Genomic DNA, 17,226 nt, shown 5'->3' on the forward strand with positions numbered 1-17,226 from the left:
ATTTAGCTGTGTCTTTCCAGTCTCCCTAGTAATGTCTGTCTGTCTCTACTCATGTCTGTCTGACCTATTTTGCTCCTAGAATGGAGAGAAAGTGCTTCCCAAGGACGACATTGAGTGCCCACTGGGCTGGAAGTGGGAGGATGAAGAATGGTCCACGGACCTCAACCGGGCTGTGGATGAGCAAGGTGGGCAGGCATATGGGCCCTGGGAAGCCTATCTGGCTAGCTGTCCGGGATTGTTGGGGGTGGGATGACTGAGTGCAAGGGCCCCTTGGCCTGGGATCTGGCCTTCACTGGGCTACTTCATTGGGGGACTTCCTGAAGGCGGCCCCCACTTCAGGCTACAAATTAGGACTATGGCTGTTGGCTGCCCAAGAGTCTGTGAGCCTACCCCAAATGGTCCCCAGGAAATATGGGAATTGTGGGGCAGTTAGTGATGGGTGCCCCTCCCCCAGGCTGGGAGTACAGCATCACCATTCCCCCGGACCGGAAGCCGAGGCACTGGGTCCCGGCCGAGAAGATGTACTACACACACCGACGGCGACGCTGGGTCCGCCTACGCAGGAGGGACCTCAGCCAAATGGAAGCAGTGAAGAAGGTGAGCCCGGGGGATGGTGGGTGAGGGTGAGAATCCTGGTGGGGCCAGGCCAGCTGGGCACAGGTACAGGCCTGCGTGCACACAGAGATACGAAGGTATGCACATGGTATGTACGAAGGCACGTGGGACTTACTTGAGATGCACACAGATCACACCTGGCACACACACACAGACACACGCAAACACGCACAGATTGTACCCAGCACACACACACGCAGATCATACCCAGCACACACACACATGCACACAGATCATACCCAGCACACACACATGCACACAGATCACACTCGACACACACACCCAGATCACACCTGGCACACATGCACACAGATCACACCTGGCACACACACACAGATCACACCTGGCATACACACAGAAATCACACCCGGCATATACATACACAGATCACAGTGGCACAGACACATCACACCCAGCACACACACATCACACCCAGCACACACACATTACACCCAGCACACATACTCACACAGATCACACCCAGCACACACATGCTAACATGGGTCAGACCTGACATACACATAGATCACATTTGGCACACACATGCACAGATCACACCTGGCATATACACACATCACACCCAGCACATATATTCACACTCATACAGATTATACCCAGCACATGCACACTCACATGGATCACATCCAGCATGCACACACATTACTCCCAGCACACACAGGTGCAGAGCTCACACCTGGACCTGGAAGGCACAAGGCCTACGTGGAGTGTGTGTTAGGTTGGGTTCCCTAGAGGCTGATGTGAGACAGGGATTTGGCTACATGTATTTTATTAAGGCAGTGCTTTCAGGAAAATCCAGTAAAAGGGTGAGAAACTCGTAAGGGTGTGTCCTCGGGTCAAGTCAGCCTTGGCCTGAGCCCTGGCACATGGAGGGGAACACCCTGGAGAACCACAGAATCATCCTCACTGGAAGCAGTGAGCCTGGATTTTTGGACCCTCTTGGCCATCAGTCATTGGCTGAGGGCGCTAGGGGCAGGCGAGGGCACATGCCATCCCCAATGAGGTGGCCCCCTTCAGTCAAGGACAGTGCTCTGGAGCTGTTAGCCGCCGACACTCAAGGTAGCTGGATTGGTGTCCCCTGAGTGTGCTGGCCGGGTGGAGGGTCTGGGTGGGCTCCTTGAGCATTTGCTAGAGGGTGTGTGCACAGTGTGACTGTGCATGCACACAGTTGTGCCCAAGGGACACAGACATGTGCAGAATGGTTGTGGTCTGCCTGACATCTGAGGTCAGTGCAGGCCAGAGGCTGTTTCTCCTGGACCTACTCTGTATGCTTCCTTTCATCCCAAGCACACATCTGAGTTTTGGCCCAAGAATCGGGCCTCCCCCAGACTAGGAGGACCTCTGGCATGAACCAGGTCCCTGCCTCTCTCTCTGGACACAGAGAATCTGGAGAGGAGTGTCGCTGGGTCCAGGGAGGGGCAAGGCTTTTAGGGAACAAGGTGCTCCTAGTGCCACAAACCAGACAGACTCAGCTCTCTCCCTGAGGGGGACCCAGTAGACAGGGACGAAGTCTTGCCAGGCAGGCATCCTGCGCCCACTCCTCACCACGAGCAGCCTTCCTGGGAAAGGGGCACAGCTGGCCTCCGGGACTGACACTTGTCACAGTGCTTATGGCCCAGACCCAGGGTAGTGTCTGAGGATAGTCCCAGGCCTCTTTCTCCCAAGAGCTAGATGGGGAGGGGCTTCCAGTGGAGCAAGAATGAGCAGGGCTCCCTCCAGACCCTGGGAAAGGGTTCGCTTGGGCTCACCCACCCATTGCCCCTTGCCCCCCCGTCTCCCCTTAATGTGCCCAGAGCCTCCATAAGGGCAGGGCTGGGTCTGTGCAGATGGGACAGTTTTCTATTAGACTGGGCTCTCTTAAGGCAGGTCCCAGCTCTGGGGCTTCTTGGCCATGGGGAGGGAGTGCAAGGGGACCCCTCCACAGCTGACCTAGGCCTAGCACCTTAGAGAGAAATAGCCTGGGGTTTGCGAAATGAGGTCTTTGTTTTACTCTGACTGGCAGATCCACATCTATTTTTATAAGCCAGGATGTGAAGAAGTAAAAGAAAATGGCAAGAAAACCTTGGATCCATGAAATCCACCCATAATTCAAATAAACCCAAAACCCAGTGTTTTCACCAATGCTTCAGTCTACCTTGAATACCTTCCCTTTCTGGCTCCTCACTTGTCCCCACAGCGCAGGGGGCCTCTTCTTTCCTCCTCTGTTTCTGACCTGGGTCTCTTGCTACTATAGAAGCTGCTCAAAGCCCCCCTCCTTCAGGCAGCCCCCCAGGTTGCCCACATGGAGGGTACTGGCTTGGGGGCAGGGAGACAGGAAAGGCACAGCTGGAACTGAGCTCAGGACTCCCTGTGGCCCCACAGACCAGCCTCGGAGTCTACCTGTTTTCCCCTTGCAGCACCGGCAGGCGGAGGCGGAGGGAGAAGGCTGGGAGTATGCCTCGCTCTTTGGCTGGAAGTTCCACCTGGAGTACCGCAAGACAGATGCCTTCCGTCGCCGCCGCTGGCGCCGCCGCATGGAGCCCCTGGAGAAGACGGGGCCTGCTGCTGTGTTTGCCCTCGAGGGGGCTCTGGTACGTGGGGCTGTGCTGTCCTGGGTGGGGCGGATACTGCTTGGTTTCCCAGGGCTATTTGGGGCTGATGTGGGGAAGGCGTAGGGAGCCCCAGATTAGGGCTTTTGGAAGGAACACTGGCCGGTCATTGCGTTTCACTTCCTCTGAGTTGCGTGTGGGGTAGTGGGCACTAATCTGGGCATCCTCCTAAAATAAAACAGCTCCTTTCTCAGCACCGGATGACCGGCTGGTGCTTTGAGCAGAGTCGGGAGGGCGTTGGCCCTCTGATCAGCTGACCTGTGACTGGAGCCCAGGGACCCTGGCCCTTTTTGAAGAGGTGGGTGGGCATGGCGATGGGCTGGGGAGGCCTTGCCCATGGTAGTAGCCAAAGAGGTCTGGTGACCAATGAACGTCCTTAGTTGGACATGTGTCCTCCTGGGATAGAGGCCATCTTGTGGACATCCCCAGGAACCTGGGAGGAGATGTGCTTCAGAACCTGAGCCCAGGCTGGCTGTCTTGCCCCATTGTGCACTTCTGTAGCCAGTGGAAGGTTCCAGGTTGTCCATGGTCTGGGTGATGGACTCTCAAAAAGAGATGGGCAGGCCCTTCCTGGATAGTCTCAATGGGGACAGTCAGGGCCGAGACACAGCCTGTTTCCTCGCTCTGTTCGCCTGGGGATTTCCAGAAGTGGGTGAGACGCCACCTCTAAATCCAGTCAGAAATCCAGTGTGCCCCTTGTGAGGGCTTTAGGCTGTGACCTTGGGGAGTAGGGACCCCCAGCTGCACTTGCTGATGGAATCTGAGGGTGTCCATGTGTAGCCAGCTGTGTGTGTGTGCACACTTATTTGGTTCTGGAGAGGCACCCTTGGTCTAGCCCTGGACTAGGCTGCCAGCAGGGGCTGTACAGTGGGCAGATCCAGTATCTGATGGAGTGAGAACAGGGAAGGGAGTTGGGGCCAGCAGTCGCCCCGAGAAGGAGCGGGCAGGGGATGGGATGCCCTGTCATTCTCAGGCCGTGATGGGTCGGCCAGGCCCAGTGGTGGCAATATGGAAGAGGAGACCCTGGAGGCCATATGATGTCAGAGGAGTATCACAGGCTCAGGAGGGAGCCCCTCTCTGGTCTTGGGGCCAAGGCCGGGATCTAGTTCCTAGTTGGGGCAGGGGAGCTGAGGGCAGATAGGCAGAGCCCTGAACTGGTACCCAGGCCAGGGCCCGAGCAGGGCAGGATGGAACTGCTGCCTGGGTCAAAGCTGGCCATAGCCAGGGAGTCTCATGGGCCAGGGCTGGTGTTCAGTGGCTCCTGTCTTGAGTCAGAAAAGGCCTAAGTTGGGCATGGGTGGGGGCAGGTGGTGGTCATGTGGCTCCAGCTGAGGGGTGGGAGGATAAAAAGCTGTAGAATCAGAGCCTGTGGCAGGTCGCAAAGTCAGGGCCAGGTCTGAGAAGGTGGAGCATGCACCCTGAGTTACCAGGCCTCATTTTCATCAGACGGAAACTCAGCTCGAAGTGGCCTAGAGAGAAGGGGGATTTATGGGCTCATGTGTAGTCCCTGAGTGATGCAAATGGTGAATACACTCGGCTGCTTACTGAAAGGTCGAAGGTTTGAATATACCCAGAGGTGCCTTGGAAGAAAGGCCTGGCGATCTGCTTCCAAAAAAAAGTCAGCCATTGAAAACACAATGGAGTGCAGTTCTACTGTGACACACGTGGGATTGCCAAGAGTTGGAGTCAACTCCACGGCAATGAGTTTGTCTTTTTTGGGGGGCTCACATAGCTGAGTGAGCCCAAGAGATGAATCAGGCATTAGGTATGGCTGGAAATAGGAGTTCACAGAGTGTCACCAGGGCTCTGTTTCCGACTCGCTGCTCTGTCTTCACTTCATTCTCACAAAGGGTGTCTCCACGTGGTGGCAAAGATGGCCACCATGATGAAAGGCTTACCTCATCCTACAGCGAGCACAGGCTGCCCCACCATCACTGTCTGTTTTCCTTGTAGGTAGAGATCCCAGAGAAGAGAGTACTGCTTTAATAAGGCCAGGATCAGTCTTATGAATGAGGACTGGCTGTTTGGGTCAAGTGCCTGGCCCTAACCAGGCCAATGACTGAGGGCAAGAAGTGTGGTGTTCTTTTTGGCCATCCTGGGCTGTACCCCTTCTCTGTGATTGACAGCCCCACCAGGCTAGGGAGATAGTGCTTCTAAGAAGGAAAAAAAAAAAAAAAAAAAAAAAATTGCTGGGCAAAGAGTTACAAATAGCGACCATAGGCCTTTATTTAACGAACAGTAGTGGGCCAGTGTGAGTTGTTGAACAGAGGACTGTTCTGGTCCGGGCTGGGCTTTAGGGGCATAAACCAAGTAGTTGGGGAGGGTGGTTGGGGAGAGAGAGCCTCCTGCCAGGAGACCATTCAGGAGTCTTGGGTGGAAATCTGGGCATGAGGTGATCATTTGGGTGGGAGCAGTAGGACCAGAGTGGAGGGAGGTGAACAGTAGGGCTTGGGAAGGGGAGTCAAAGAGGCCTCAGAGGCTCTACTGGGTGGACAGCGGTACTGTTCCCATTGCCAGGCCTCAGGCGGGGTGTGCCTCGGGCTGCGATGAGTTCACGTTTGGCCCTGGCAAGTCTGACACACGGTGAAGTGCAGGGTGGGGAAGACGGATCTGAGGCTGCCTGCCAGGCGGCCTGGAGCAGGGAGGCCAGGAGGGGTGTGGGGGCCCAGTGTCAGCTGTGAGGTGAGAGCCGGAGGGAGAGGGAGCGGAGAGGGAGCGGACAGGGAGGCCAGGGATGCCCGGGATGTGTGGACAGAAATGTGAACGGATTCTGGAGCTGGCCTGCCCTGGAGGACTCCCCTGCCAAGCTTTCATGGTGCAGTGACTGGGAGAAGGAAGGGGACATTTATTTCCCAGGAACAGAGAAGCCAACTGGCTTATTCTCGAAGGTGGGAGAAAACAGCCTGAAGGATCACTTAATCGAGAGTCAAGTCAGCAGAGAGGGAAGGTGACTGATTGCAATGCAAATGTGAACCCCTCTGACTTCTTTGGGAACTTGGCTGACACAGAGAACCAGAGGGGGACCACTGGCTGGAGAGGTTAGATCCCCCAAACCTTGAGTTGGAGGGTCACAAAGTTTTGGAAAGCCTTTAAGGGTGTCAAGTATTTGGACAGGATCACAGGCGCATTTGACAATAATCGTCTGGACCATGCTGCAACTGAGTGAACTTAGCTCCTGTCAACCCCAGCATACACACACACGCGCGCGCACACACACACACGCTTACACATGCATGCACAAGTCACATTTACATGCTTCCTGCCAGGACCCAGGACAGCCTGGGGTCCCCATCAAGTGCCCAGCCTCCATTGTCTTAGGCCTGACATATACTGATGCCCCAGCAAGGCACTGGGGCTAAAGTGCCCCTCCATCACAGGTAGATGGTTGGGTTTTCTGGGCACCTAGGTCCCAGCTCCTGTCCCGAGTGCTGGTCTTTGCCCACTGGTCACTGCTGCCTGTTTATTCATATGGCAAAAGCATTGTGGAATGGGCAAGGCTTCTGAGTCAGGCAGATTTGATTTGATTATGGCTTCCTCTGCTTACTAGCTATGGAGAGGTCACTTACCCTGTAGTGACTCTGTTACAGCATCCTGAAAGTTAACCGCGTCCCAGGGCGACTGTAAAGATTAAATGACATGATGCATGCGGAGTAGCGTTCCTCAGGCTTAATGAGCATAGTAACCATTTGGGGAGCTTGTTAAAATGTAGACTCTTCTTCCAGAGGTCTGGGTGGGGCCCAAGAGTTTCCGTTTCTAACAAGCCCTGGGGGTGATGCTGATGCCACTGGTCCAAGGGCCGTCTTTGGGTAGCAAGGGTGTGGAATACAGAGTGCCTCATGAAGATGAGGGTGGTGGTCATATCAGCCCCCCTTGGATGCCTTTCTGAGAGATGCAGGTGTGTCTATACCTGATATGGCCAAAGGTGTGTGGCCAGTGTCCTGGCGAGGGAGGCAGAGGGAGATGGCATGTTCTCCATGCTCCGTAGGGGGAGAAAAAAAAAACCCATCTTTATTTCTAACGATTTCTCAGATCTGGTGGTGGAGGCCTGGCCCATGGGGAACTCCTGTCTGATGAGGGAGAGAGTTTACATGTGAGTGCAGAGAAACCCAATGGAATCTGCATCTTTGAAGTGCTGGAGGCTGGAACAAGTCATTCCAGAGTGCGGGTACCTGGTGGAAGACAGCTTCTCAGAGGAGGGCATTGTGGGGCAGATCTTGAAGGAGTCCAGGGAAGGACTGTAGGTGGGGGCCAGGTGGCCTTCCCAGGAATTGATCATTTTGGGATGTCTGTGCCCCAGGACCAGGCCTGTGGTTTCCCCTGACCTCCTACCACCCCTTCTCTGGCCCACACATCCACCAGCAGGCTGGGCTGTGCTAGCCAGCTCCCTTCTCGAAGATGTCTCTGGAAGGCAGGCCCTGTCTGCTCATTAGCACGGGCAGCCTTTCCCTGAAACTTACTGCAGGGGCCAAGCCTGGCTCCCTCTGCGGAGCGGGAGGCCCTGGCTCCGTCTGCTAATCGTCTGCTGTCTCCATCCCGAGCATTATTTTATTTTCGTATTATTCTTTTTCCAGCTAATATCCTGGCATTCCCAAAGACACCGGGTTTCATAATCTTCCTGGCGTTCCCAGGGAGCTGGGAAGCGGAGCACAAAGCCTCTATTATAGCGAGTTCCATCCAGCCTCCCTCTCCTCGCCCCACACCCCTTGCTGCCGACGCCACCATCACCACCACCGCCGGCTCCCACCCAGTCACCCCCTCCCGACACCACCCCACCGGCCTCTCTGGGAACTCTGGTGACGGCTGCCGGGGATGAGCTCACAGAATCCATCCTGTCGCCCTTGTCCTGGGCCTGCCCTCCATGCCCGAGGATTTTTCCAGAGCCCTGTTTCTGTGCTTGGCCCTGTGTTGGGAAGGGTTTTCTGAGATGCCTGAGCCCGGGCAGGGAGAGGAGGGGACGTCCACAGCCTGGGCTCATAGTCTGGGAGATTTTTTGAGCTGGAAGGGACTCTGTCATGTTCGGAAGGTGCTCTTGACCTGACCGCAGAGCTGTGGGGCTCTTGAAGTTGGATGCAAAGCTATGCATGTGTGATATGTGTGTGTGATGTGCATGATGGCCATATTCTGGCATAACGTCCATGGTTTCATCTGACTCTCAGGGAGATCCAGGATTCAAAAGAGCATAAACCCCAAACCCAAACCTACTGCCGTCAAGTTAATTCTGACTCATATTGACCCTATGGGACAGAATAGAATTGCCCCATAGGGTTTCTGAAGTTGTAAATCGTTATGGAAGCAGACTGCCACATCTTTCTCCCTCAGAGTGGCCGATGGGTTTGAACCACCGACCTTTCTGTTAGCAGCTGAACTCTGTAACCACTGTGGCACCAGGGCTCCTCAAAAGGGCATAAGAATGACAAATTACTAAAGTCGATTTTACCATGTGGTGAAAACAAGGCTGAGAGCTTTACGTATGCACTGTCTCATTTTATCCTCACAATGACCCCATGAGGCTGGATTCTGTTATCATTCCCATCTTACAGTTGAGGATACTGAAGCTCTAGAACTGTGCGGCTGTTTAAATTTACACTTAAAGCAATTAAAATAAGTAATTCAGTTTCTCAACCACACTAGCCACATTTCAAATGCTCGAGAGCCGCGCCTGGCCATTGGCTGGCCTGTAGGACAGAGCTGCGATAGAACAGTTCCATCCCTGCAAACAGTTATGCTGGGCAGCGCTGCTCTAGAACAACTCTGAGCCCCTAATGTTACCCCAGGAGGAACTCAGGCCCTAAAGGGCTTTGCCCACTATACAGCATGAGTCAGTATTACAACCAAGACCAAGACAGCAGGCTTTTCTGCCCCAGTTTCCCAGGTGTCTCCTGACCAGTGGCTAAGCCACCCAACTGATGCTTTCATTTCCCCACTCCTATTAGGGCTCAGTGGCTGCCCCCCTGCAGAGGGCCCTTTGGGGTAGGGTCCTAAGGATGGAAGGTTTGATTGGCAGACTGCTAGGCAGCTGGCTGGAGCCGTCGGCCCTGGGCATCACCCTTCCTGCCTTGTAGCCAAGCAGCCTCACCTCCCTGGGTTTAGCTGGGAAGCTAGACAGGAGTTGGCATCCTTGGGCCCACCCCAGGAAGCCTCCAATTGGCTGGCAGAAGTCTGAATTCTGACCTTAAGTAGAGAGGACCTGCAGAAACAGGCCTCCCAAACCCTAGCCTCCAGGAGGGCAGGGAAGAGCAGCTGGGAGTCAGAAGTGCTGGGACGAGGGTCAGGGAGAAGCTGGTGCTGGATAGGAATAACTTAGGATGTCTTCCCAGAGGCGATGACTTTCAAGCTCTCTTAAAAAGGGGGTCAGACTTGGATGGGGGGAAGAGGGGAAAGCTCTGGACCTGGGTGAAGCCATGCTGTACACAGGGCACCCAGGCAGGGTTCCTGGGCAGGTACTTTAAGCAGGACAGCATCTGGAAGGTGGGAGAGGTTTGCCTCAGTAAGTAACCGAGTCCACGGCTGGCCTGTGACCGGGCCTTTGGAAGATGGCTGTGTGTGTCACTGGACCCTGATTCTTGAATATTACTAATTGAGCTAATTACTGTTCCCCACCTGCCATGTGCTAGCAGGAGCACCTGAGGGCTGGCCCCTCTCAGGCATGGCCTCCCTGTCCCTTCTGCTCCCCCAGAGAGAGGACAATTTGGGCAATTCCTCTAAATGCCTGGACCTGGATCTGTCTGAGAGCATGGTCTGATCCCCTTGTTGGCCCACTCAGGATCTGGATGCTGGAGTCTGGAGGATCAGTTTGTGTGTCTATGTGTGTACCTTAGACAGAATGCAAGCCCATGGACGCTTGGGTGCTGAGGAGTCATGGGTGTCCCAGTTGGGTAGGCCTGTTGGATGTCCTCCATGTGCGTCATTGTGTGCACATGCATGAGGGTCCGTGACCACTATAGGGTCACCATAGGGTGACTGTGTACTTTCTTGTCTGGTCTGGGACACTATCAGTAATTATGCTGGAACAACAGGTGTGTGCGAGGCTCATTCTGGGCAAAGTGGGGCATAAGTTGTCCTAATTACTGAGGTGCTCTGGCATGGGATGAAACCTGCTTGAGAGTGCTCTGCAGCCTCCATATGTGGAGACATGGAATCCCTACACACACACACACACACACACCCATGCACACACGCGTACATGCATGCTCGCGCCAGCCCACACGTGGCATTCCTGGATTCTTCAGGTTTCCTGATTCCACTCCCAGCTCCCCAGGGGCCAGCCGGTCTTTTCACAGAGTTCAGCAGCTGCTTCCAAGCCCTGGCTACAGCTGTAAATTAAATGGGGTTGCACCCTTGCCTGCTCTTCCACTTACGGCTGCAATCAGCCCTGATTAGGAAGGGAGGCCTGTGTGTTAACCTCATTCCCTCTTCTAGAGGGTTCTTCTTTGGCCTGGCCTGCTGGCCTGTGTGGGGTTTTCCTGGTGCAAGCTGAGGCAATCCTGAGGGTGGAGCAGCTGGGGCAGTGAAGTGGGTCCTAGGTGGCCCACAGCCCTGACTTGGCATTCAGTCTTGTCCTGCCCCAGAGCCACCCTGCTCAGGTGCTCTGAGTTCTGATGGGGAAGAAGGAGTCTGGGAAGAGCCCTAAGTGTGGGCTGCGAGACCTGGGCTCTGCCAGGTCATTTGCTGTGTACCCTACGGAAGCTATTAACCTCTCTGGCTCCCAGTTTTCTCACTTTTCAGACGGGGATAACAACACAGCTAAAATAATAACCTACTATTATAGAGCAGGGGTTGGCAAATGACAGCCCACAGGCCAAATTCGGTCTGCAGCTTGTTTTTCTTTAAATAAGGTTTTACTGGACCATGGCCAATGCTCATTGTTGATGTCTTGTCTATGGCTGCTTTTGCACTTAAATGGCAGAGCTGAGCAGTTGCAACAGAGACTGTGGCCTGCAAAGGTGAAAATACTTACTATCTGGCCTTTTACAGAAAAAGTCAGAGGAGCCTTGTTCTAGCACATACCATGTGCCAGGCACTGCCCTCTGCCCTGTTCACATATTATCTCATTTAATCCTCCCAGCTGTCCTAGCAGATAGATTCTTTTTGTATGCCCATTTTACAGATAAGTACACTGAGGCACGGAGAAGACAAGGAGTAATTATTCTAGCTGTGTTTCCTCACAGGCGTACCTTGATGGTCATACAGATAATGAACGGCCAGGTTGTACGAGGTTCATAGTACTTTCCCCTCCTTGTTGTGTTGCTGTTTGAGTGTTCCAGCAACACTGATTGTGAAGGCCACCTTAGGGCAGCGATGTGCTGGTAAGGGTTTAACAACCTGCTCCCCAGAAACAAAAACAGCCCTCACTTGTTGCATTTGCTGATGTCCACGGTGTAAATATCCCTGCCACGGTCATTTTGAAGCTACCAGCATGACATCACTGAACGTGGAGTTGGGAAGAGATGGACTGATGCATTAAGCAGAAATAACCCCAAGAGCATAAAACCAAAGCCAAACCAAACCAGTTGCCATCGAGTTGACCCTAACTCATGGTGACCTCTTGTGTGTCAGAGTAGAACTGTGCTCCCTAGGGCTTTTAGTGGCTGTTTTTTTTGTAAATAGATCGCCAGGCCTTTCTTCCAAGGTGCCACTGGGTAGACTTGAGCCTCCAACCTTTTGTTCAGCAGCCGAGCACGTTAACCATTTCTATCACTCAGGGACTCCACAGGTAAGAGTAAACCAAAAACCAAACCCAGTGCCGTCAAGTTGATTCCAACTCATAGCGATCCTATAGGACAGAGTAGAACTGCCCCATAGAGTTTCCATGGAGCACCTGGCGGATTCGAATGGCCAACTCTTATGGTTAGCAGCTGTAGGACTTAACCACTACACCACCAGGGTTTCCATAGATAAGAGGTAGTAAAATAGCTAGGAAGTGATGAATTTTGAGTGTTTATCCCTTTTAAAAAAAAAATATTTCTTTAATTATAAATTTACATGATTTAAATTTTATTAATGTCTGTGTTTAACAGCCAGCTTACAAAATTCCTGAAAATTTCATCATCTGCTCTCAAAAGCCAGTGTGAGAGGGCTCCAGCACACAGCTGCTCTCAGGGTCGCCTGACAGGCATGACCGTGACAGTAGTGCCCTTCCTGACAGCTCTGTTACCTGTGATCTTTGGCCTATCAGGTGTAGGAATTGAGTCCTCACAGGTAAAGTGAGGTAGGGCAGCAGGCCTCACGGTTGTTCACACACACTCGCTTGACTCTACTGGGCAGGAAAGGCCCAGCTCTCTTGCCGGCCACTGTAGGTGGGGCTGCCGTGGAGCTGCCACCTGGCTGCTCAGCCCTGGGAGCCCCGCTGCTTGGCCTGTGCCTTTTTGATGCCTCCATGTCTCCCTCCGGCCTCCCTCTGATAGTTCCAGAATGAGATCTCGAGGCCTGTTTCACCAGCTCGCCATTGCTCAAGGGCGGAGGGTGAGTGAGGGAAAAACCAGTGTAGGGAAGTTGTGGGAACAGAAGAAATCTCACGTGCTTGTGGTCTTGCTCTTGGTCTTGGGTCAGGTTTAGGGGGGCCAAGAAGTTCCCTCTGTAGGATGCTGTTTCCCCAGAGCCTGTATACCTCCTCCAGGTGTGGTCACACTGGGGTCTCCGGACAAACATCAGCTCTTGCCGGCTCAAGAGGGCTGGGCTACTGCTCTGGGGGCTCTGAGGGGAGCCCCGTGGCATCTGGGAGGTAGGGGCTTCCCACACTCTTAAGCCCAGGCTCCTGCAGAGTCGTGGCCTCCAGCTGGGCAGCAGCAGTGGGCTGGAGGTGGCCCAGTCCCCCAGGCAAGCAAGCAGCAGGATCCCTTACATAGCTGCATAGCTAGCCCCAAGATAGAGTGTGTGGCCACAGACCGCGGGCTGCCAGCCCCAGCCTGGGAGTCGCGTCCACATGAGCTATTGAGGCAGGAATGTGACTGTGGGAAACCCAATGCCCTTGGCCTGGCCCTGGGCTGGGGCGGGGGGAGTGGGTAGGTGTCGCGGGTGGGCAGAAACCAGAGCATCAGCCACCCCCCCGCCCGCCCCCGCAGCCTGGCTTTGCCCAGGGCCCCAGACTGAGAGCAGAAGGAGAGTAGCCCTCCCCATCACCGCATTTGCCCTGCCCTGGTTCCACATCCCAGCTTTGCCCCTCTAGCCAAGCCTTTCCCCTAAGCTCAAGGCAGGCTGCTCCTTCACTCAGCCCTCACCCTCCCTCCTGCTCCTCCTCCAGGAAGCCTTCCTGAATGAGACCAAGGGGCTGCCCCATTCCAGTCCATCCCACAGATGGCCTCAGCCTGGGGAGTGAGTCTGCGTCAATTGCTCTTTCTGTAACAGTGTCAGACCCTGAGAGTGGAACCGAAGGGCTGTCTGAGGCACACCTCACTGTCCCTTTCCTAGGAGCACAGAGGCTGCATATGTGGCTTTGGATGAGGGAATGCAAGAGATTCATTTCATGGACTAAATCCTCATTGGGAACCTATCACGTGCCAGATGCTGGACTGGGTGCTGGGGATAAAGGAACATGTATACCTTGCCTAGTTGCAAGGAGATCGGTGTTAGCTAGAGACGTGTGTGATGTAAACAGATGTGAAATGAAGCCCGCTTGGAAGAACAGATAGTTCATGTTGCTAGAACAGGCTCGGTAGGGGCTGCTCATCAAGGCAGGGCAGGTAAGGCAGTCTCCATGCCTCGGTGATGACTGGGCTGAAGGAAGAGCTCAAGTTAGCTCAACTGGGAGGGCATTACAGGTGGCAAAAGCAGCCTGTGCAAAGGCCCTGTGGCAGAAGGGAAGATGAAGGATTTAAGACATTTAAACAGGGGGGAGGGTGTTGTTTAACATGAGACAGGAGATGGAAGAGCTAGACTGATGCCGCTAGTACCATTACTGAGGGCTGGTTATGTGCCAGGTCCCTGGGTGGTGAAAATGGTTTGCTCTCGCTTACTAACCTAAAGGTTGGTGATTTGAACTCACCCCGTGGTGCTGTGGAAGAAAGGCCTGGTGGTCTGCTTCCGTTAAGATTATAGCCAAGAAAACCCTATGGAGAAGTTCTATTCCATATAACGTGGGTCATCATGAGTTGGCATCGATTCAATGGCAATGGGTTTTTGATTATGTGCCAGGTACCTGCCAAGAGCGTGTGTGCATCATTTCATCTTGTTTTCACCAGTGGTTCTCAACTGGGGCAATTTTCCCCTCAGGGCATATTTGGCAGTATCTGGAGGCAACTTGAGGGGTGCTACTGGCATCTAGTGGGTAGAGACTATGGATGCTGCTAAACACCCTATAACGCACAAGACAAGCCCGGTAACAACAAAGAATTATCTGGCCCCAAACGGCAGTAGTGCTGAGGTTGAAAAACCCTGTATTTTCTATATTCCTGGTCCAATGCAGCGGGTGTTACTCTGGTTGCCATTTTACAATGAGGAAATGGAGTCTCAGGAATTGGGCTTTCCCTCTTCTCCATCCCAGCTGCCCTTACCCCAACCCACACTGGCAACCCCAGGAACATTCTGCTCCTTCTCCCCTTCCTGGTGCCTGACCTGGAGTCAGATGCTTGGGGAGCATTCTCTCTGTTGGAGCTTTGGGGTCTGTAAAAGGAACCAGTCACCTAGATTTTCAATTCTATGCACATGACATGCAGCTACCCATTGTTGGCCACCCATTGTTTGGCTTAAGTTACTTTGTTTCTCTGTGTGGTAGCTTCCCTACCTGTAAAATGAAGACAGTAATTGTACCTGGGTGCACCTGACCCAAGCCATGGTATTTTCAACCACCTCATACGCATGTGAAAGCTGGACAATGAATAAGGTAGACTGAAGAACTGATGCCTTTGAATTGTGGTGTTGATGAAGAATATTGACTATACCATGGACTCCCAGAAGAACGAACAAATCTGTCTTGGAAGAAGTACAACCAGAATGCTCCTTAGAAGCGAGAATGGTGAGACTTTGTCTCACTTACTTTGGACATGTTATCAGGAGCAACTAAACCCTGGAGAAGGACATCATGCTTGGTAAAGTAGAGGGTCAGTGAAAAAGAAGAAAACCCTCAACGAGATAGATTGCCACAGTGGCTGCAACAGTGGCTCAAACATACCTTCTATGGTGAGGATGGTGCGGGACCAGGCAGTGTTTGTTAGTTATGCTTGGGGCTGCTGTGACTCGAAGCCAACTTGATGGCACCTAACAGCAACATAAAAGTTGTTGTGAGGGTTAGATGAATCCGTAAGTTTTAAACTCTTAAGAGTAGTCCCTGACCTGTATTAGTACCAGGGTAGTGTTTGTTACAAGGTAGCAAACCAGGCAACACCTCACTGCTGTGCCTCCTCTTACGCTTTCTTTTCACCTCTGTTGACAGTGTCAGGCTCAGCTCCCAAGAAACTTCCTTTAACTCCAAACAATTCCCTCCAGAAAAGGGGTGATTCTGTATGAGAGAGGCACTTGGGGTGGGGGGGAACTCCCCTTGGATTTCAGTCAGTGACTCAGTAGACTATTTACTGAGGGCTCTGTGTGCCAGGCACTGTACGAGGTGCTGGGCCATAACAGTTCTCTTGTGGAGCCCACGTTCTAGTCAGGGATGAGGTGACAATAAGCAAAGAGGTTAATATATCAAACAGCTGGTGGTAACAAGTGCTATGAGGAAAAATTAAGCTAAGTAAGGGGGTAGAGAGTGCCCTTGTGGGGTGTGTGTGTGTCTGTGTGTGGTGTGGGGTGTCTGTGTGGGGAGATGAGTGTGTGAGTGTGGGGGGGAGATGGGGTGTGTGTGTGAGTATGTTGGGGTGGATGTGTGTGATGTGGGGGGTGTGAGTGTGTGGTATGTGTGTTTGCATGTGTACAGGGTAGGATGTAGGGGTGGTTGTGTGTGAATATGATGTGTGGGTGTGGGTGTGTGTGATTAGGTGTGGGGTGGGGTATGAGAGTGTATGTGGTGGTGTGTATGAGGGTGTGTGTAAGGTGTGTATGCTAGAGTGGGATTTTTGATGGGATGATTGGGGAAGGCCTCTCTGAGGAGGTGACATTTTATGTCTGTATGAAAAGTAATGTCCATTTTCTGACTTGAATGTGGGAAAGGCCTGGCACATGGAATGCTGGAGGGAAGGACTGGCGGAAGGGAGATGCTTTCCAGAAGTTCTGAAATCAGGTTTTCACGAGGCTTCGTTGTTGCATCTGAGACAAATTTCTGAGTGTGGGCCATGCCAATGACCAGATGTGAAAACAAAACAGACTTCAAAGTGGAGAAAGTGTGACCTTGGATTATCTGTGTTAACTCACAGACTGATCCCCTGACCTGGGCTGGCCTTGGTCACCAGCCTCCTGGAAGCTTATGCTGTGTTCTCACCGGAAGTGTTCATTGATTCATTCACCAATTATTTATTGAGCATCTGCTGACTATGAGGGGGAGCCCTGGTGGTGCAGTGGTTAAGTGCTACGGCCGCTAACCAAAAGGTCAGCAGTTAAATCCACCAGCCGCTCCTTGGAAACCCTATGGGGGAGTTCAACCCTGTCCTACAGGGTCGCTATGAGTTGGAATTGACGTGATGGCAGTGGGTTTGGTTTTTTTGGGGGCGTGTGAGGTGTTCTGCTGCATGCTGGATGTACACTGGGAACCTCATAGAGCTCTCAGTGGGAAGAGACAGACAAGTAAACAGATATCTACAGTGTCAGGTGTCAGGTGCAGTAATGGGGTCATTTGAGGTGCTATGGGCGCACATAGAAGGGATGCCTATCTTTGCAGGGTGACTTAGTAAGATGAGATGGTACAGCTGAGGACACATTAGCCAGGGAAAGAATGGGCCAGAGGGGACTATGTGCAAGAGGCCTGGGGGCAAGAAAGGACCCCCCCCCCCTCCAGCATTCCAGCTGGTTTGAGTGTGGAGGCCAGCACAGAGTGTGGGTGTTTGGAAAGCCCAATTCAGAAGTCACAGCTGGCCCAGGAGGGAGAGTTGACCTCCCCTGTGTTCCCAGGGTCCGATGGGGATGTGTGGAGAGCCCAGCT

General features: G+C 53.2%; 1 protein-coding gene across 8 annotated transcripts in view; it reads left to right on the top strand.

The window, feature by feature from the left end:
• DYSF (dysferlin) overlaps positions 1-17,226 on the top strand; it is a 242,190-nt gene that overhangs the window by 119,041 nt on the left and 105,923 nt on the right. For all 8 annotated transcript variants that reach the window (XM_064268707.1, XM_064268709.1, XM_064268711.1 and 5 more), the window contains 3 exons: positions 80-185; positions 455-597; positions 3,030-3,203. In XM_064268707.1, the coding sequence (XP_064124777.1) occupies positions 80-185; positions 455-597; positions 3,030-3,203 (423 nt within the window). The remainder of the gene's footprint in view (positions 1-79; positions 186-454; positions 598-3,029; positions 3,204-17,226) is intronic.

The sequence above is a fragment of the Loxodonta africana genome, chromosome 15 (genome assembly GCF_030014295.1).
Source record: "Loxodonta africana isolate mLoxAfr1 chromosome 15, mLoxAfr1.hap2, whole genome shotgun sequence".
Taxonomy (NCBI): Eukaryota; Metazoa; Chordata; class Mammalia; order Proboscidea; family Elephantidae; genus Loxodonta; species Loxodonta africana.